The 20838-nt window shown below is 44.2% G+C and overlaps 1 protein-coding gene across 1 annotated transcript in view; it reads right to left on the reverse strand.

Moving 5' to 3' along the window:
- Positions 1-12250, reverse strand: part of CABLES1 (Cdk5 and Abl enzyme substrate 1) — a 33436-nt gene extending 21186 nt beyond the window's left edge. The window contains exons 1-2 of the mRNA XM_019473751.1: positions 12160-12250; positions 4943-5020 (exon numbers count right to left, since the gene is read on the reverse strand). Coding sequence (XP_019329296.1) covers positions 4943-5020; positions 12160-12188 — 107 coding nt within the window. The 5' untranslated portion in view covers positions 12189-12250. The remainder of the gene's footprint in view (positions 1-4942; positions 5021-12159) is intronic.
- Positions 12251-20838: the final 8588 nt, after the last annotated feature.

Consider the following 20838-nt stretch of genomic DNA (forward strand, 5'->3'; position numbering starts at 1 on the left):
GTGCCAAACTAAAAAACCCACAACACAACAGAACTATAAATCTAACTAACTGCACTACCTTCTTTTCCTGGGGGGAAAGACAATACGGTACGTTCTTCCTCCTTTATAACACCTCTAACAGTGACAGACTTACATTGCCATCACCTTTTTTGAAAATGCTTAGGCACCTTAAAAACGAGAACTGTATTGCTCTCAGTTGGCTGCAAGCATATGCAGACCCTTTCTGCAGCCCACCATGACCTGCAGGCCACATGGAGCGACTCTGACAGCATCCGTGGGAACTGCCAGAGTCATACCATCTCATAGGAAGTTGAAGGAGAAGTGGTGCCTAGAGAAGCTCCAAGAGCAGGCAAGCAATGGAGAATGGGTTCCCTTCTTCCCCTGCCCAGAAATTTGCCTTTTCCAGGGTAGCTACCTGGAGGCAGAGCTGAACCTGGTCCTTCTCCATCCTGGCTGGGGTCACACAGAGGGTCCGCAGAGTGCCCTTGCACAGACCATGCTAGGGAGTGGGGTGGGCAGAAACCTGCAGGCATGTTCCCTGTGCTGGCTGCAAGGGAGAGCCTGGCCGTAACAGTTCCTTTCTGGGGACATGCACAGTGACCCTAGCACGTGGAGCATGACCTGCCTAATGGCTAAAAAGCTAACATCTGCTTTGTCTGATCCCCAGCTCCTGTCTCAAAGGGCTGAAATCCAATTCACCTCAAACCATCTGGAGCCCACCTCCAAATGAGTAATTCCTTCAAGTCTTGTTTAATCCATCTGCAAGCAGCTCCACTCTTTGGTCTGCCATGAAATGAATCCCCTCTGAGGGCCCAGAGCAGGTCAGTATGAGCTGAGTGTGTGTGTGTGGTGGGGCAGCTATTTGCTAGTGAACGTCTCGGGCATCTCCCCCTGTCCTGGCAGAGGAACAGCACCAAGGCTCAACTCCACTTGCTGTGAGCTTCCACCGTGACAACCTTTGACAAAGGAGGTGTGAGCCACAGCAGCTCAGGGGTTGCACAAGGTGCACCTCTGACAACTGTCATTACCTCCCATTTTCTGCCCATCTGCATAACTAGATGGGGATTAATTCTCTTCTCCTGCAAGGAAGAATAAAGTGGATGCTGAGCCAGAAATCCAGTTTCAATACCCTTCACAAAGTAGCTCTTCCATCTTTTGGAGTATTATATTTAAATAAGAAAGAGGAACTTGAAGAATAGTATTAGCATAACATTCATAGAATCATAGAATCATTACATATGATGCTTCAAATTTGTAGGTATTATTAAAGAATACTGTGGTGTCAACATGATCCATAGTATAACATCAGTGAATGATGAGAAAGGAGAAGAGAAACAATTTTTATAAAGCACAAGTATCTCTCCACAATGCTAAAAAAGGTTCAGTAGTCACTGCTCATCTCCTCGTGCATGTGTTTTGTTTGTTAACGTTACCGCAAAATCTCTGTGGTAACCGCATGCATGTTTCACAGGTGAGCAGGATTTTGTTCAGCAGAAAAATTCAGATCATGAATACCCTTTAGCCATGAAAATTTCCAATACATTGAAGAGTAGCAACTGCACAACCGATCCTGCAGTACCACCAGCAGCCCTTGAATTGCCTCGCCTCTAACACAATGACTTTGTATTTCATAAAAACATAATCAAAGCCAAGCATTCAGACAACATTATCAGTGTTGCCGAATCCTGCAGGTGCTACCTGCCTCTGCAGATCAGCCTGTAATGATAATGATAGTTTGTGTGCATGTCTGTTAATTTAATAGCAGAGGCAATAACACTGTTACAGTGCTCTTCAGTACAGGGCAACCCTCTCATCACTGCCCTTAACCTCCACTAAACCCTGTGTAGGGTCTGATGACTCTGGGCTGTAACACTGCATGATGCTGAGGGCCAAGGGAAGCCAGCAGGCAGGATACCCAGTGCCTCTTTCAGCTCCTGACTTGCAGTATAGCCTTCCTTACGTTGCTTTCACCTGGCTATGTCTGCTCTGCTGGTCTAGATAGGGGGAGAAAAGCAAGCTCTGGTCCTGCCCATTACCCTACTCTTGGCCATGGAAACAGGTGAAGCTGTGCCTTCATGCCACCAGCAAAGATGCGGGCAGTCTTAACATAGCCAGATCCAGAGAGGAGAACTTATGGCCCAGATCCACAAAAGTACCTGCCTAATGCTCTAGCATTAGGTTTCCATCAGATACAAGGTACAGACAAAATTTTGAGGGCAGAAAATTCTAGTGATTACTTCTGCTCATGACTTTTTTCTCCCCACCATGTCACTCTTTGCTTTGTACTTTTCGCTTCTCTTCAGCATAACAAAGAAAACGAGACAAAGTACTTCCCCTGGCACACCGTGTCCTTCCTTCTCAGCCTCAGCCCCAGCAAGTACCACCAGATCGGCCTTCCGAACCACAGGTAGCAAAACCTACCATTCATCACTGGCAGCCTCTGTGCCGCTCTGGAGTACGTTTCCCTTCAAAAGCCTGCTGCCAGCCGCACTCCAGTGAGCCGGCAGCTGCCTGGCTGCCGGGGAGGGGGATTTAGGAAAGATATTCCAGGGGACAGCTCAAATTTCATCCTCTCATGTAGTTCCATGGCTCTCCTCCCCACACTCTCCAGACTTCCACTGGTATTTGTACAACCACTTAAAAACACAGTTTAGGGGCTTGGGGAGGGTTCCTGCTTGACCTCAGTATGGAAGGTGGGCAAGCAAGGGCCACAGCCTAGAGTACATTGCTTGCACCTCGTTGGTAAGGGGCAATGCTGCCCCATCCACCCTGGCCAAGTACGCAGAGTTTAACTGTGTCTGCAGGAACTGCCTTTCAGATCGTTTTTTTAAGTGGATCTGTTAGCACAGTTTAGCTGCCAGCATCGATACAGTAGAGCTCTTCTGTGCTGCCTACAACATAACGGGGGCTGGCAGCCTCCCCAAAACACAGCTGTGCCTGGAGATTTCCTCTCTGGCCGCAGTGCCCACGTGTTGGAGCAGAGGTGGAGAAGCAGCAGCAGCTCCACCATGTGCTTCTCTCACATGGAATAGTCCCCCCTGCATGCACGTCCACCCCGCTCCTGCCAGGGCTTACTCCAGTCTAATTGCTGACGTGCCCAAGGTTCCTGCAACGATTTGTTTCTTTTCCTAAACTATTCCGTAATGTTTGCAGAACGTAAACCAGTTAGGACATCTTGCCCGGGGACAGACATCAGCAAACCAGAGATTCAGAGGAAGCAAAGCTAAAGGATGCTGGCACTACAGTACTTCAACAGGGTACCAGTGTCTCTCCTCCCTCCTACCACACATCCAAAATGTGCAGTGAAGTAAGCAAGCACTGTGCAGCCTGAACAGAGCGGCTACGGTTTATGCTATACTGCCTCATCTGTTCTTTGCACCAGCTGTTCCTGGAAGGAGGTGCCACTGAATTGTTTCTCTCTTCCTCTGATGCTCTGGAAGAAAGACAGAGGGCATTTTTCTTAATCTTGGCTTTTTAGCAAAGGGAACAGGACTGGATTGTTTTGCACTGGCACTTGCTACCTTCTTATCCCATGCCCTTCTTGCTGCACAAGCATGGTACAAGACATTACATGCTGAAATAATATTTAGGTTTGCAGCTGGGCTCATTACTGCTGTAATTTAGAAGGTATAACCAGTCATCAGCATTTCAAAATATATTCAATTTTCAATAAAGAGGCAATTTCCACAGGGCAATGACCATAAATGAATGACAGTGTACCCAAGAAGAATGAACAAAGCTGCCAGTCTGTCAAGAATTTGCCTGACACGTCATCCCAGTTTAATTAAGGGAAAAAAATTACTGTAAGAGACAGGAGAGCAAGTCAACTCTCCTACAAAGGTGCCTCCTTTCCTTTGTGCATTAAAAATAATCTCTCTTTGTTTTGAATTACTGATGCACAAGCAGCTTGTGGCAAATCATTCTCCAGAATTAAATAGATGGCTGAAAAATACGAGCCAAATTCATCCTTTATGCACTGGATAAATTTGACTCTAGATGATTTGTGGGTCTTTCAAACTCACCTCAGTGTATCAACTAAATATTTTCCCAAAATTTTGTGCCCTGAAGGCACTGAGACAACCCCAACTACAGGCAACTCTCAGCTCTCCGGCGAGCGGCTGTGGTGGCCACGCTTCACTCCTCTGCCCCAGGGGCACGGAGCTGCGGCCGACCAGCACTGCCCTTCCCAGCCCTGCGCTGCACCTCTGAAGGCACCCCAGCAAGCTGTGCCCCGGAGCCTGCCAGACAACATCTCCTAGCCAAATCCAGTTTCTTCCATTTCTGCAGTTTCAGTGCAAGAGCAAAAAGCTTTCTCAGTCTTTGGAGAACTGCTTCAATCCGAATAAACTTTTCTATCAGAGGTCTAGTGTCTCAGCACGCCAAGGGATGCAAGGCAGCTCCACGGACATTGCTTACACCAGCTAAGAACCTGTATGGTATTATGGCCAAAATAATCTGTTTTCACTGACTCAATGATCTGACTAATGGATAAATGTACAATAAAAAGGTATTATGTTTAAATCAAAATATTTCTCTATAGTTCTGGAAATCTAGATACAGTAGCACCATGTGTGCGTGGAGAATGAGAAAGCTAAGACTGCTTATAAAATAAAAGTTGTGCTGTCTAGAGTACTTGTTTTGTCAAACATGAGTTAAGTCAGAAGAAACAATAAAAACAGTGCATTTTTCAAGAACATTCATTTCAGGGGGGTAGTTTTCTCCAGTTTAATAATCAAAGATACCACAACACATATAAATAAACTGGGGACTGAGAGCTGTAGTTTTACGCTGGTAATGTTCCACAAGGCAAATATATCTAAGTGCATTTATCTCTTCTCAGAGCAGACAGGTAAAAGCATTAGCCTCCATCATGCTGTTGTCTGTTATCAGGTCTACATGCAGGCCCAGAAAGACTATGTAGTACATGTATAAATATACATACCCGACTTGGGTACAGTCTCGATATGGCAGCACTGAAAATATGCTACAGAAGGATCTTCTGCTGCTGATAAGGACTATTCTAAAATATAAAAGAAAATAAAAGAAATCAAAGACTAAAATTTAAAAATCCCACCACAATAAGCAAAGCAACAGATGTTACCGTTGAGGAATTCATAATCATGAACGTTCCATCATGGATGATTTCTCCCTCCTCTTTTTTATCTCACAGGTAGGGTATTGCGCTACTGAGTCTTTACAGAAGGCTGAAGCCTGTGCCATACATTACACAGCAAATGAGTAGTGGAGTCCCATCCCCTCTACAGGCTTTCTAGGAAGACTATCTTGAATACATCACTTGGAATCCAGGATAGATGTTTTTCTAGCGAAAGGAGTCCTAGTGAAAGGAGCCCACCCAGAGAGGCAAGGAGCTGTTCTGACAACTCACCACTGTGGCTGGAACTAAACTGACAAATCCAGCAGCAACCCAGGTGATAACACACCAACAACCACCTGTGATGCACACCACAACTCTGCGGCTGACTTGGAGTCTGCATTTATCAGACAAGAATTTCCAGCTGCTGGTCATGACCTTTCTCTGCTAAACCAAAGGACTCCCTTGATTTTCAGCTTCCTGTTCCTGAAATAGCCCGATCCATGGATGAAGTCAAAGTTCGCTATTATCGTAAGCTTTCAGGTCCTTTCACTGTTTTCCAGGTTCCTCCTTGAGTCTTTTCCAGTTTTTCCCCATCACCCTTCTTGGTCTCTGGGCAGCATCACTGGCCTCAGCAGTTGCACAGATGGCAGATAAAAACATCACATCTTCCAGTCTTACCTTTAAGATCAGTGTCTAGCCCTGATGACCCACCAGCCTCTGCGCTCAGTAATCACATCAGCCCTCTTGGTTATGATGTTGCATTGACACTCAGGCATGACTGATCCCACAGCTCCTCGCCCCTTCTCCTCCAGCGCCACGTCTATCTCAGTCACTACTTGTCAGGGCTGAATCCCTCCTGGGATTCATGGAATCCAGGAATGAATCCAATCCCAGGAATGAAGCCAATCCCATGGCTTGCCTTCATTCCTTATAGGCAAGTAGCTCAAGATTTGGCTACGTGAAAGCATCCATTATCTGCCTGCACAGAGCTTATCTCAGAATCCAGGCCACTCTTACAGCAAACGCCTTGGATTTTTAACCAGTCTCCAAATCTCTGCATCATCTGCAAAGTCACTGGGTGGCATTAAATCAAATACCTTAGAGCAACCTATCTGTTTTACAGCCACACTATTATCTTTAGCCATCAAGCTCTGACATATCATTAAGCAACATCAAAACCACCTTGAGGTCAAGACCCACTTTCCATAAAACTGCACGGACTACCAATAGCTACATTACTATAGTTTTGGGAGATGCAGATTGGCAAGAAGCCAAGAGAAGCTTGATCAAGATGCAAGATATAAAATGCCAATAAATAACTGATTGTTTATAAATATACCCTCTTTCCTCAGGACACCTCTTTTCCTTCAGGACACCGACAATTGTACAACCGTACAACGTACACTAAAAAGACCCTTCTTCCCTCTAAAGTTGGCCAACAGGCTGCATCCCCTCAAATTCCTCTAAGACACGGTGATAGCAATTCATGCCATCTTCTAATCTGATTAGTGTTAGAATTTACTGATGTTTTTACCTTTCTAAAAATCTCCAGTTGTGGTCCAAATGCTTGGACCTACTGCTAGGTTGGTTGTCAGGGCTATTGCACTTCCTTGCTCAGCTCTCCGACATTGATTTTTCTGATGTTGGGTGCCACAGATCTGTATGTGAGGATTTCACCTGAATTTTTCATCCTTTGTCCTACACTGGTCAAAGTTGGACAACAAACCCTTGCAAGCTATTTTGTTCTTTACTGTCCGAAAACCACCATATGCACCTATACCGGTTACGCTGTTATTAAAACACTGTTTCCTTAAGGGACCAGCTTAGTCATCGTTCTTGGAAAAGGTTTAGATCCCCAAGACAGCTGCTGCATGTAATGCTTGGAAAAATGCAGAATGATCAATTTTCCTTCTCCTGGATCATTCTGTTATAGCAATCCTATTTTCTTCCTTAAAAGCATGTTTAAAAGCAAAGTGGTATTTACCCTTTAACAAAGGAGGGTTTCTAATAATAAACATGCATACAGCATTAGGAATTTCTCCTGCAGCAGATGAAGTAGGATTTCATTGTTTGTCTGAATGCTCTAACACCCCTTACCTATGGTAAATATCTTAGATCCTGTAAGATGGTCTCATGGTGCAGCAGGGGGGGAATAATTTTTCACATTTGAGAAAGGCAATCCACAAGCAAAAAAACCTGGCATATGATTAATTTTGTGCTTGCCACTGCTTATTGCTGAATGGTTGCTACTTACAACAGCTTGCTTGTTCACTGGAAGCCTTGTTTGCTGATGTATGAAACTTGGCACAGATTTCGAGGCTGACATCAGAAAGCATCTTTGAATTCGGAAAACCACTGTATCCACTAAGCAAATTCCCCCCACTCCCTCTGGTTGCTTCTGGAAATAAAGCTTTTCCACCAATGCCCTACACCTCCCTAAAAAACACCCCAACTCTTAATACTTAAGAAAAACACGCTGGTGCTTCCATGTCCACAAGCAGAGACAACAGTGGGAAGTTACCACAGAAAACTTGCTGTGTGTATCAGAAGGAATCAGACCAGAAAGGAAATACAAAGCACCAGCCCAGCCTCTAGTTTTTTCAGATTTCCCTCCCTTGGGACCCAAGTATCACCTCTCTTTCCATAAACCGGGGGACCCTCTATTTTACATAAAGATCTCCCAGGCAGAGCAGGAGAGGAACCCACAGCCTCCACTGCCAGGATGCCACAAAACCTCATCTGCAGAGCTGCTGGAGGGGGGCTGGTGCAAAACAGCCTTAGGAGCTGGACTGGAAGAGAAGCAGGGAAGGCAGTGGTCAGAAGCTCATCACGGAGGGAAAAAACGGCATTTTATTTAGAGGTCTGATGATATGCATGGAAAACAAAAAAATTCTGAGGGCCTGCAATGGTTTGCTGGAGCAGAAAGTCCAGAAACTTGTCACAAAGTATGCTTTGCAGAAGAAGGTGTGGTGGAAGCCTGTTGCTGTTCAAGAAAATCGAATTATTGTTTATGGGAGAAAAGCATTTTCCTGGATTTCAACTCTTCAACAAAGGGCGTCTACGACTCTGCGCAGCTCTGAATGAGCTATCTCTGACATCAGAAGCAGCTTGAGTCAGAGTGGGTTTACGTGCCCTGATTGCCACTGTGCCACCTAGACATGTTTAAAATTACTTCATGAAAAGGTTTTCACTCTCTAATTCTCACATTTCACCAAGAAGTTATACTAATTACTATGGTTCAGAGCAACCATTATTTTGCAAGAGAGCTCTGACAATGCAACTGTCTGAGACTGTAAAAGCTAATCTTCCAATTTCTTTAATGAGGTGTATGCTATGAAACTACAAAAACTTACTGAGCACAAGGCTCTCAACAGAATCGGTAATTCGCTTGACTTGGAGAAGAAGAATGTCTGTTTTCTTTAGTGTCTGTCTAGGTTTGATCGTGTTGCACCAAAAGGCTGCGATCAGGCAACGTGATATACATCGTATGTACCATATACATGCGGAATACTGTAGCCTCTGTTCTCATACCTGATTGATGATGTTTGACTACCAAGGCTTTGCTGCCCTGCATGCTAAGGTGCACACACAAACCATGAATGCTGCCTGGGTAGCAGCCACCATTCTGGAGTCTCCCAAGTTCAAGTTGGGGCTATTGGAAGGTGGCTGAGGGTAATTATGAACTGTGAGGATGCTGCGAACAGTCAACCTCTTAGAATGCATGTGTGTGCATTTCCACAATTAAAAGGGCAGCAAAAGAGACCTTTCATAGCCTATGGGTGGTGTTTGGCCTTGGTTTAGATCTGTATACTAACAAAAAAATTGAGAAAGCAATGGCATGGGGGTGGGAGAAGAGCATTGTTTTACTGTTTTTATATCTGCTATATAGGATGACTCTAGAAATGTTCTTGTCCCATTCTCACCATGAATTGTTTGTTCAGCTGGCTCAGGTTGCTGTTTTGGTGGCCTGTTTCTGCTAGATAGGAAATCTTCTGCTTTACAGTTTATGGAAGATACCACCAATAAACCTGCTGAGTAAAGCGGGTGAAACCACACGCTGGTGGCTACCTATGCTAATTTGTATGTTAGGGTTGACTTGTCTTTTGTCCTTTAATGGGAAAATTTATTTTGTGCTATTTTACAAGACTGCTTTGATAATACAGTCTAAGAAACCTAATTTTCCAGCTCCTTTAATAAGCCACGTCCTACAAGAAACCGGTTTAACCAGTGCCCAGAACCATCAACAGGAAGCTTTACAAGGACTAGCTGATAAGCCGTGGTCTGTGTATAGGTGGCCTTTCTCTGTGCTAAATAGCTGAACTCTTATTTTAACCACAGCTGGTCCTGCCTTGCTGCTGGATCCAGGGCATCGGCACTCAGCACGTGCCATCCCCAGGGCTGAGAGGGGAAGAGCTCTCAGTGCTGCAGGACAAGGACACGTCACTTTACAGGTCGAGAGCCGCAAATAAGGCCAGTTACCAGAGAAAGAAGCCCTGAGCTATCATCCACACTGCAGTTTTCTTTGCTGTGACACTCACAGTCATAAGCCACTGAAACAATTACTGAAAGTGCTAGCTATTTTAAAGCCCAGCTATCAAATTCACCACTCAAAAATATATTCTGTATAGATGTTTTCAAAGCTGGGTTCCTCAAGTTAAGTGAAAGGCTGACGTGCTGCGACAGAAGGGTCAGGGGTTTTGGAGAGAGCTCAGAGACCCCGACTCCAGCGCGGCTCAGCACCTGCATCCTACATGACCACGCACAAGCCACCTAAGACGAGGTCCCGGGCACGGGAAGGAGCCCCAGGAGGGTTTTCTATCCATTGCAATACCTGTGCTCATCCGTGTCACAGCGAATCGAGGAGGACACCAGCTTTAAAGGTCTTAAGGTACTCAGAAACTCTGTTGATTTTACGATGAACGCATAAAGCAGATCCACCTGAATTTCCACAGGTCCTTTTCATCCAGAATGCCTACTAACTTCAGTGACTGCAACAGCATCCAGACCCCTCAGAAAAACAGGGTATGCACTCAGATTACTTACTGCTAGACTTATCTGGCCTTAGGGGTGACACAAAGTGTTGACTTTGCATTTTATTTTTAGGTAATATCGCTGTGGCTCTTTGTCCATAGGACAAAAAGCATTTTCAAAACTGTGTATCTTATTCTTACTGTATCTGTGTTCTAGATAAAGGGTTCTTTAATATGATTATGGAAATATTCTGGAAAACTCTGTCTGCTGATAAAGATAAGAAGCCAGCTGAATAACAGAATCTTACTCACTGTTTTCTTAGCAAGAAAAATATTCAGTTATATTATCAGACGTAATGACTGATACATAAACTACGATAAAATGCTAGGATATATCCTACAAATACTTTTTTGCAACAGATGGAGAAAAGAGTTTACGAATCAAATATTTATTCATTTTTTCGCAGGTAATATTTCTATCAAGTTTATGGATGTATTTTATATTTGCATCTCAGAAATTACTTGTTCTCTGTGGAATTTGCATTAATACTTTATGAGTAAGTATTTTTTGCTACACGAAATTCCCAGAGTGTACATATATTTATGTACAAAACAGACTAAAATTAGAGGGCTGCTCTTCAGCATTTGATTCCACATGTATTTGTTGTAAAGACAATAACCAATTCGCTGCTAGTCAGACAATAGTTAAGTCAACAGTTCTGCATGCGTCTGTTTGCTACAAAAGCTGTTTCTGAAAAGCCATCATCTCTCAGAGGCACCTTCTGCAATATTTATGCTGATTACTACCTTTCACTTCATTTAATTGTACATGTGAGAATAAACGTGAGGAAAATTTTGCTCAAGCCAAGTAACACCTACCAGAATTCAATTCATAAAACCTGTGGTTCAATATAACGCCAGAGTTTCTATTGACCTGGTTCCACGTTGGATGGAAACTACAGGCTATGTGCACAAATAGGTCCACAGAAACGTACGTGGTTCTCGCCCATGGCAGTTGTATGAGAACAGGTATGTGCAAGGGTCAACTCTCAGTGGGATGGTTTAGTCTATATGCAACCTGTTCAGGTAGTCTATTTAAAGCCTATTCAAGTTTGGAAGGACAAGAATAAAATCATGAGGCACGTGGGGAAATTGCCTTGGGAAAAAAACCAGAGAGGGCAGATGTCTTCTTTATAAGCAGGGAGGAGCTAGTTTTACTTCTGAGCTGGATGATACTGCAATAAAGAACCTATTTTGCTGATGGGAACACCATGACAGGCACTGCCTTTGCAGTAAGGGAAGTCCCTGCCGACCGGTGTTGTATAGGTCCCACCGGTGCCTATGGCTGCAATCCGGGCAGTGCATGCCCCAGCTCGGGGTGTGCCGTGGCCACAGCTGCACTCCTCACACATCCCCCGGGAGCCCTTCTGCCTGCGTCTGCCCTGAAAACAAGGATCCCACTCCTCGCCTTGCCACAACCATCCCCAGCTGCACGTTTACCAACCAGCACTTTGCATCCAGGAAGACACAACGGTGCGACTGGGATCTGTCATGTTTATAATTTATCTTGTAAGACTCAGGATAATCTTAAAACCTTTCCCTGAAGCTGTTTTCTTGAGTCACTTGTCCGGTAAGCCTCCCACCACAGGCTGCCCTGACAACCCAGCTAGCTTGACGCCTACCCTTACACCCACTAATAGCTGTTGAAATGCCATTCAGCCATTACTAAACTTGTTCCCGGCAGGTTCGGCCATGCGCCCCTCTCACACTTAGCACCTGGCACTACCCTCGAAGAAATGCAACCAGATTATGCCTAGTTTACTTGGACTGATTTTCATTTTACGCAAGTTATTTGTATTATGGACACACAGGTCTTAAAAATCCATGAGCTAGCACTTCCATTGACTCGTACTTCACCCGAGGAAGGAGCGTGCACTGCAGCCTGCACCTTCACAGACTATTTTAAAGCCCATTACTATATATTTGGTTATGCGGCAATGGCACACTGTGGTCTTGCACGGGGATGCTGACCCTGCCCTTTCCCTCGCGCCCCATGGATAGCCTTTGCAGAAGCAGCCTTTGCATGCACAGTACCTGCCGTTTCTGGTATCGTGTTGCCGCATGTTCTTGATAAAATGAACCTTCTTAAAGTTCTTTGGTCTGGGTGATCCTGAGAGTGTCCGACATCTGAAAAATAAATCAGTTGGGAGGGGGAAAAAAAGAAAAAAATAAAAGTACTCAGTTCCCTGCTGTACGGCCAAGAAGTCTACACAAAGGCAGGAAGGAAAGACGAGACAAATGATTCAAGTCACCCTGTGTTAGGAATCAGCAAGAACAATAAAGACAATAAGTCTGGAAATGTAACAGCTCAAATAAAAAAAAATATTTAAAATAATAATAAGAAAAGGCACCACCACCCCTCCCTTCATGCAAAAAAACACATCATAAAAAAATCTCAGCAAAATAAAACTTCCTGTAATCTGCTGTGACAGCTTAGCCCAAGCTTTCAGAGGAGAAAAAAAAAAAAAATCTAAACCAAAACCTGGTAAATATGTGATTTTCCCACTCACACCAACACCCACACTTTTGTACCCTCCTCAGCTATTGATAAAGGAGCTATTGAGGAAAGTTCTTTCGTGTTTTAATTTTAGAAAGATTTAAAATCTCTCATTTGCTTTTAACTCTAACTATCACTTTTCACATTCCTGACAGCATACAAAACAACTGAAAATAAAATAAATTACCTCAGGAAAAAAAAATCATTCTTCAAAACATTAATCCTTAAATCCATTTTACATCTGAATGTACTTTTAAAATTGCAGTTAGAGAAAGAAATTGCCAGAGGGAGGAGATGAGGCAAACAGCAGTATCCCCCCCCTTCCAGCCTTGCTCTTTTTAATCAGCTGAAACCACAGTGCCATGTGAAAGCTTTCTCTGTTTCATCTCAGTGCTGTTTTGTTGCAAGGCACGGCATGACGCGCAGGCACCGGAGATAACTCCTGCGCTCGCTGCACGGCCAGGACTGCTGGACCGCAGCCCCTGCATCCGCCGTGGGAGCTAAGGGACCAGCATCCTCCGCTGGCGCACGGGACCAGCACAGTCCCTCTGCGTTGAGCCTCGCTAACCTATTTTTCCCATCCTCTCCTATGCATTGGCAGACTTCAGCAGCTTCCCAAGCCCGAGAGGTCCTTTTGTTGGACCGAAACCCCAGACCACCACTCCCAAGGCACCAGGGACTGCCAGTCCCCGTTGCTGTACCCAAACACCATCATGCTGCATGGGCACACCCCAAGGGGGGGACCCCAACACTTTGCCATTTCTGCCTTCCTCCTGTTAGTAAAATCCTTGAGATTCCCTCACCCTCTGGTTTCAGTTAGCCTTGTTAGCTTCTTCACGGGAAAATACCACCAAGAGAGAGGTTCTACCACCAATTCTGCAAATTAGCAAGTAAAAATACTGCCTCGCAAACCATACTTTGTTTATACCTTTTGCCAATTATACGTGTTTGAATCATTTATGAGAATGCTTTCATAACATGCTGGTAAGCATTCAACGGTAAGCTTTGTAAAAATAATCAAGCCTTGGTAATAGGCCAGTTGGTACAGCCTCTGCTATTAAGTCTGCTTCGAGGTGGGGAGAGACAGCCAATCTGCCTGTGGATAAACAAGGCTATAGGCTAAACACTGATATAAACCAGCTGAATTACAGGTCCTAAGATAAAGAGACATTCAAAATTAAGCTGCCGCCTTGCCGAACAGCTGACCTGGAACCATACCACGCACTGGTCAGATTACTGATCAGCCTGTTTCTGAACTGTGAAGCAGTTGCTCCATTTTCCATCACCCCAGAGGACTGCCTAGTGACTAATTACTGCGGTCCCCAGAGAAGCTGTGGCCTCCTGGATGCAGAAATAAAACCGCACCGAAGCTGCTGATATAACAAGGATGGGGGCAGATTTATTGGTGAGGTAGCAGTCACAAACCTACAAGCCAACACACAAAGACATAACGCCGGTTACTGAAATAAGATTGTGTGTGCTGAGAGAACAAACAATAAAAATCCATTAAAAATAAGAATACTAAAATACTATCCTTCAAAAGCTTACTTTATTAAACCAGCTGTACTTACTTTTTAAAGGCACTACGTACATTAGGGGCTAGTCATTCAGTTTAGTGACAACTAAACTTTTCTATTAATCAAATCTGACTTTTTATTTCCTGACATTTTATTTAAATACTGACTTTTTATTTAATAACCTAAAGCCAGGGAACATGTCATTCATGTCACCTACCACCTTGCAGGGCGCATGAGGTTTCGATACCTTTACCCACTATGAAGAACGTCTTAACGTGAACACCCAGCTACTTTTCAACATGGGGAGAGACAGCAAGTCTGTCCGTGCACGTGCCTTACAGACAAGTAACCAGAGAGAGAGTAAATAAAATGACCTCCGCAGCGGGGCATTTTCCTCGATGTCCTCCAGAGTCTCCAGAGAAGATCGCTGGGAGATCAGCCGACGTCTGCAAAGAAAACAGAACACAAAACACCACCGCTGGTTAGAGCGCATGAGAAAGTCCTCAGAGCTGTTATTTAGTAAAGCTCACAAACCGCCGTTCACTAAGCCATACCTTTGGATATTAATAAATTTTGTTCCGTTCTGCTTATCTTACTAAAACTATTTGAGCCCAACCAGAAGCAAGCTTACTCCATACAAGCTTCTATAGCAAAACAGAAGTTGAAACTTCCCAACAGCTCCTCCTCAGTTTGTGCTTTAGGTCTTCCTTCCTTCAAGGGTTTAACACCCACCTAACACCAGTCCCACATTTGCTGTGGTGTAGCTTGCAATGCTACAAGTACAGTTCTTTGATAAAATAATGCAGACGTAGATCTACAGAGACTGCCTGTCGTTCACACTGCCACAGGGGACACTTCTCTTTGCCCCATGCCCTTTTTACCAAATAAATGTCACTCGTTTCTCAGTGATGTCCATCTCATCACTCTTGTGAGGAGTGACTGAAGAGAGTCGAAAGATGACGGAGCCAGCAGCACTGGGCACAAACCAGCAGTTTAAAAGGGAGCCCTGACCACCCCTGTGAGCAGCACAGATGAGTTTAGTCCTGTTTTAAACCAGTTTTCTATGGCTGAGTCAGACCCCTCCTCCACCTTCAGTGAAACGAAGTAAGGAAATCTTAGCATTTTAAGTTTTCTGACTGTCCCGGCAGTCAGGGAAGAAGCCCCGGTACAGGCTTGGTTTTAGCAGCAATTGCTGCTGCACAACCTCCAAACACCCTGTGGTGGGTTGACCCTGGCTGGATGCCAGGTGCCCACCAAAGCCGCTGTATCACTCCTCCTCTCAGCTGGACAGGGGAGAGAAAATATAACGAAAAGCTCGTGGGTCGAGATAAGGACAGGGAGAGATCACTCACCAATTACCATCATGGAAAAACGGCAGCACAAAACGAGGAGCTGCACCCAGCCCTCCAAAAAACCACCGTAAATACAAAAAATAAATGTGTAAGATACAGCCCACCCACAGGCACACAATGAAAAATTAAGCTGGCAACCGTCAAAACGACCCCGTCGGTGGGTGTTAAGCAGCTGCGACAGCCAGTGGAGCGAAGGTGCCGTGCCACAGCACCCGGCTAGCATGGGGAGTGTCAGCACCCATCGCTCCTGGGGGCCATTGCTGAGGTGTACAGTACCTCGCCAGTGATTTTATGAGTGTGAACTTAAATGATAAAAGTCGTCGCAGACTACCACTATTTTTTCCCAACTACTTTAAAATCCTTCCCACTGAGCAGCCTTACTCCCTTGATTTGCATGTAAAGAGTATCCAGAATCTCAATGTGTTATGAGCACCCCCGTGCTTGGAAGGGTGCTCATTAATTTATTCCTGGGCTGTATTTTCACAATAAATTGTTTTCTCTGATGCCAGTGTAAGCAGTTTCTAATCCTTCTTGCAATTTGCTAGCCCCTCCAGTTGTGCTGCTACAACTGTTCCTGCAGCCATGCTGCAAATCTGATTACCGAAATGTTTTTCAGTCCAAAATAACCCTGAGGTTCAGTGATTCAGTTTACTACTAGTTCAAACACCAGATTTCTATCACTAAACCCCAGACAACACATTTGAGGACAGTTTAAATGTCTATGCGGCTTTTCCTGTACTTAGAAAATAATAAAAAAAAACCTCAAACAATTTATAGAGCAACTAAGCGTGAAGCATAATCCTCCTAGGAAAATATGTAAACCTAAATCCCCTCAGGCTTTGTCTAAACTAGAATTTTAAAAGATCTGGTACACGATAGGATACACTTTCAAAATATTAAGAAAAAATAAAGTCTGCATTTCAGGGTGTGCTGAACTTGCTGGCATAGACAAGGAAGAAGAGACCAAATATCTGTCTCCTGTGCCCACGGGTGCTCCCTTGGCTCCATCCACAGTCAGAGGACACACAGATGTTCTCACAGGAAGAAATTCAGATGAGGAGGAGTTCCCCCTCCATTTTCTATTACATTGGTCCATAAACAAAAGTTGGAAGTTTCAACTACCAGCATCACTGATGTAGCAGATGATAGCTTTGCTTTTTAATACCTCTTTATATGTTATTAGCTTAATAACACACTTAAATGATGGTACCCTCCCATCTTGTGGTGTTACAACACCAAAAGCATACTTTGCATGTTGCTAGTCAAAGAGAGATAAACAACAGTACAACCTTGCCACCTTCTTCATATTAAATTTATCAAACTAGTCACACAGTATTTCCCCTTGCTGCCTGCTAGATGCTGTAAGGCGCTTGTACAACACTAGATGCATATTCCAGCCACCACCGCAACCCTCCTCTAAGCCTCTCCTCACCCGAAGTTACCCACCATCCTCCACATCCAGTGGCTTGGCGGAGATGGGTTTGAAGACTGCACGTTCTGCATTTGCATCTGTTATTAAGGCAGATGCATTGGTTGGCAGAAATACACACAACTGCATTTCATCAGCTCCGGGGCAGCTTTAAACGCTGGTCATCCAGTTGCCAGCTGACTGTTCAGATTCCTCTGGAATTCCTTGCTGGTTGCAACTTCTTAAACCCAGCACCAGTAATGCTGCCTCCTGGTTTTCGCTTGCTAACCTCGAATGCAACACAAGTAGGATGGGAATTGCTGCCACCCTTCTTGGCACAAAAGAGCTTACAGTGATTTTCACCGGTAGTAACTTTGCAGTATTTTGGGGACCTAACACGGCAAGTGAGTCTGCCCAAAGAATGGGGGGAAGCTCTTTGCTCATCCAAACTTGGGAGAAGAGCACTGATAACCTGAGCTCCCTCTGAACTAGTGTGAATGTAAGCATAACTCTGGATAAATTCATCCAGGAAGGAATGAAGGGAGAAAGCAGATGACCCCCCCCCCAAATCACCAGCGATGAAGAAGCGTGGGTCACACAGAAGCCTGCAGTGATATAAATGGGGGCTGCCCCAGCCCAATCCCTCCCCCTGTGCTGGCATTGGTAGTAGTGAGAGCAGGGATATCCAGCACAGCACCCAACGCAGCTGAAAACTGCCGCATCTTTCACCTCTCCCCAAAATCGTTAGTTTTCATCAGTTCAGCTCCCTGCGCAATCACAGGAGCACTGGTGAGGCAGACATGCAGCAACTCTGCTCAAATCAGTTCATACCGCCTGGGCATTGCACCCTCTTTTCACTGAAGAAGCTCAGCCGCAATGAAGTATGTGCAATTATTCCACTTTATCTTAAATCTTTATTTTGAGGCCTAATTAAGATGACCTAAATACCACTATTTATAAGCTTTCCACAGCTGGATATTATACCAGAAACGCCAACTAATGAACCTACCTGCTGTGAACCAAGTCACATCCTGTGCCACACACATAGGAAAAAATATTTTGGAAAAGCAAAGCTTTTGAAAGGGTGTTCCAGGGAATACAAGCAAAACCAGTTTTTCATTGTCTTCATTAAAAATTAATCACCTCAACCGGTGTTTAATATTTAAATTAATTTATCATCTTTCTTTCTGCAGGCAAGCAGTCAGGGCTTGTCTATACAACTTCTAAAAGGGTTATTTTTCAAAAATTGATTAATGTGCTACAGCAGCTGGTAGACGTAGACACTTGCACTGAAATAACCCAAACTGGTTTATATCACACATCACCATCACTCTGATGTAAAGCTGTATTGATACCTATTTTATAATAAAAAATGTCCTATTTCAATAATAATTAGGGGAAAATCCTTCTATTGTAAGGAAGAGTATCTATACGCAGACTAAAACAAAACAGCACTGTGTGACTCATACAGGATTCAGGCTTTGGGATAAGTCTTTAGGCAGATGCATTTTCAATATAATATGCTTTAAAACTTGTGCAGAGTAGATGTCAGCCAGCTAACACACACTAAAATACAATTGCCCCTAATAACAAAATTAAAGATGTTTCAGTAAAAATGTTAATTTCTCCTAGTTCACGGAAAGCCTTAAAAAAATTCCTCCTAGTTTACCTACCACATCCTAGGTATAACAAACTCACCCCTCTCCCCACACCCCCACGCACACAGAAGGCGTCATTTTAGCTCTGGAAAGATGATGGCCTCCTAGTTCTAACGATCAGCCCCTGTAGGACATTGTCGGTCACAGTCTCGTGCACCTGACGGATTTTTTTTGTTTTAAAATCATGTAATACCACTTTCCCTTAAACACCTATCTAAAATATTTTTTTTCTGTTTCCTCCCTGTTCCCCGTGCAATTGTTACATGAGCCCAGAAATAACCAATACCCTACAATCAAATTCCAAGCCCAGTCCAAAGAAAGAGACTAAAGAGGTATTTGATGCTTTGCTACTTGAAACGGCTGTTTTCTAAGGTGTTCATGACCTTGTTTGCATACTGGATTTATCTTTGACCAGCTGTCTGAATCTCTGTGGAAGTTTCTTAAAACCTAAAATGTTGTCTCAGTTTCCCCTCTCCAAAGTCAGATTAATACGTGGCTCAGTTGCAAAAATGAAATAAAATACAAGGACAAAAGAAGAAGTAAAATACAAGGACAAATAAAATAAAGCAGGTCTGTCAAAACAGCAAATAGCCAAAGTGAGTAGACTGCAAAAAGATTCACTATAACCAACCCATCCATCAGTGGAAAATCATCTTCACTGTCAATTGCTGCAAAATACTCAGCTCAATTATGTTAAACATACAAATCTTAAGCCCCATAGACAGGAGGTGATAAAAAAATGGAGCTGCAATCAGAGCACTGGATAAATTCATCCAGGAAGGAAGGAAGCCGATGATAATCCAAGAGATAAGGAAAAATAAATCCATGTGTAATGACTTTCTAGCACAGCTACAAAACCAGGAAGAAAAAGCTGCATTTTAAATATGCCTAATTTTTGTGAAAGTTGTGGGTATAGATCCCCCCGCTTCTGTTAAGATTACAAACCTACAATGGCTGAAGCCAGTAGCGTGGGTGCCGCTGGCTCCCAGAACAAAAGCATCCCTCAGGACAAGCTTCTCCACTTTGTCTGGGACAACTGAATCCCTTCAGAGATGCAGTGATGATGGGACACATGAGTGTTAATCATCTGAACATCTGCCGACTGCGGTAACACTGATGGGAGAACTTGGGAGGGCAAAGACGTTTCAGCAGCTGAAGACTGTTGGTAGTTCACACGCCCACTGGGTCACCTCCCTTCAGGTGGCCAGGGAAAATGAACGTGCATGAACAAGAGCCACGGGGCAGAAACACCAGGGCTATTACCTTCTGGTCACAATCACACTTCTAATATTGTGGCTTGGGAGCATCAGAAAAGCACAAGGCTGCTTGGCACTTGGAAAATGTTGAATTCCTTATTTCACAATATTCCTTATTGTGCCTTCATCATAAAAGATGTATCCTACACGCAGGAAGACTACCCTAGATACGTACACAAGGGGACTGGAAAGAAAGTCATTATAAAACTTGCAGCGATGGGGAATGAGATCAGGATACCTGTAAGGATACCTCAGGGCCTGCCTAGAGGTGTAAGTGGAAGGTTTCCCTCTGCCATCCATCCACCCTTCTGAAAGGTGCCAGCTCTGGACTCAAAGAGGAGCTCTTGCCCAAAAGCCAACCTATTGTTGCCCAAAAGCCAACCCAGTCCTTTGCAAACACTCCCTGGGGAGTTACCAAAATGTGCTCTGGACGTGCAGCTCCCATAGGTCAAACCAGGCAGAGCATCACCTTGATCCTACCTCTATGGGAACAGTGACCCTAGGGCTGTTTTTTCACTGTGCTTCGTATTGTTCCCTCCAGTACCAAAATGGCTTGAACAGTAAAAGGAAAACAAGGAGAGTATTCAATGAGATCCAAGATCAGGCTTCTAGGTGCTAGTATTCAATGATCCAAGATCAGGCTTCTAGGTTCTAGAACGGAAAAAAAAAAAATCATTAAAAGTAAATATATATTATATATTACAAGTAAATATTGTCATGGTTTAACCCCAGCCAGCAACTAAGCACCACACACCTACTCGCTCACTCCCCCCACAGCAGGATGGGGGAGAGAATCGGAAGGGTAAAAGAGATAAAAAAAAGTTGAGATAAAGGCAGTTTAATAGGTAAAGCAAAAGCCATGCATGCAAGCAGAGCAAAACAAGGAATTCATTCACTGCTTCCCATCGGCAGGCAGGTATTCAGCCATCTCCAGGAAAGCAGGGCTCCATCATGCGTAACGGTTACTTGGGAAGACAAACGCCATCACTCCAGCCATCCCCCCCTTCCTTCTTCTTCCCCCAGCT

The sequence above is a fragment of the Aptenodytes forsteri genome, unplaced genomic scaffold, assembly GCF_000699145.1.
Source record: "Aptenodytes forsteri isolate BGI_AS27 unplaced genomic scaffold, ASM69914v1 Scaffold23, whole genome shotgun sequence".
Taxonomy (NCBI): domain Eukaryota; kingdom Metazoa; phylum Chordata; class Aves; order Sphenisciformes; family Spheniscidae; genus Aptenodytes; species Aptenodytes forsteri.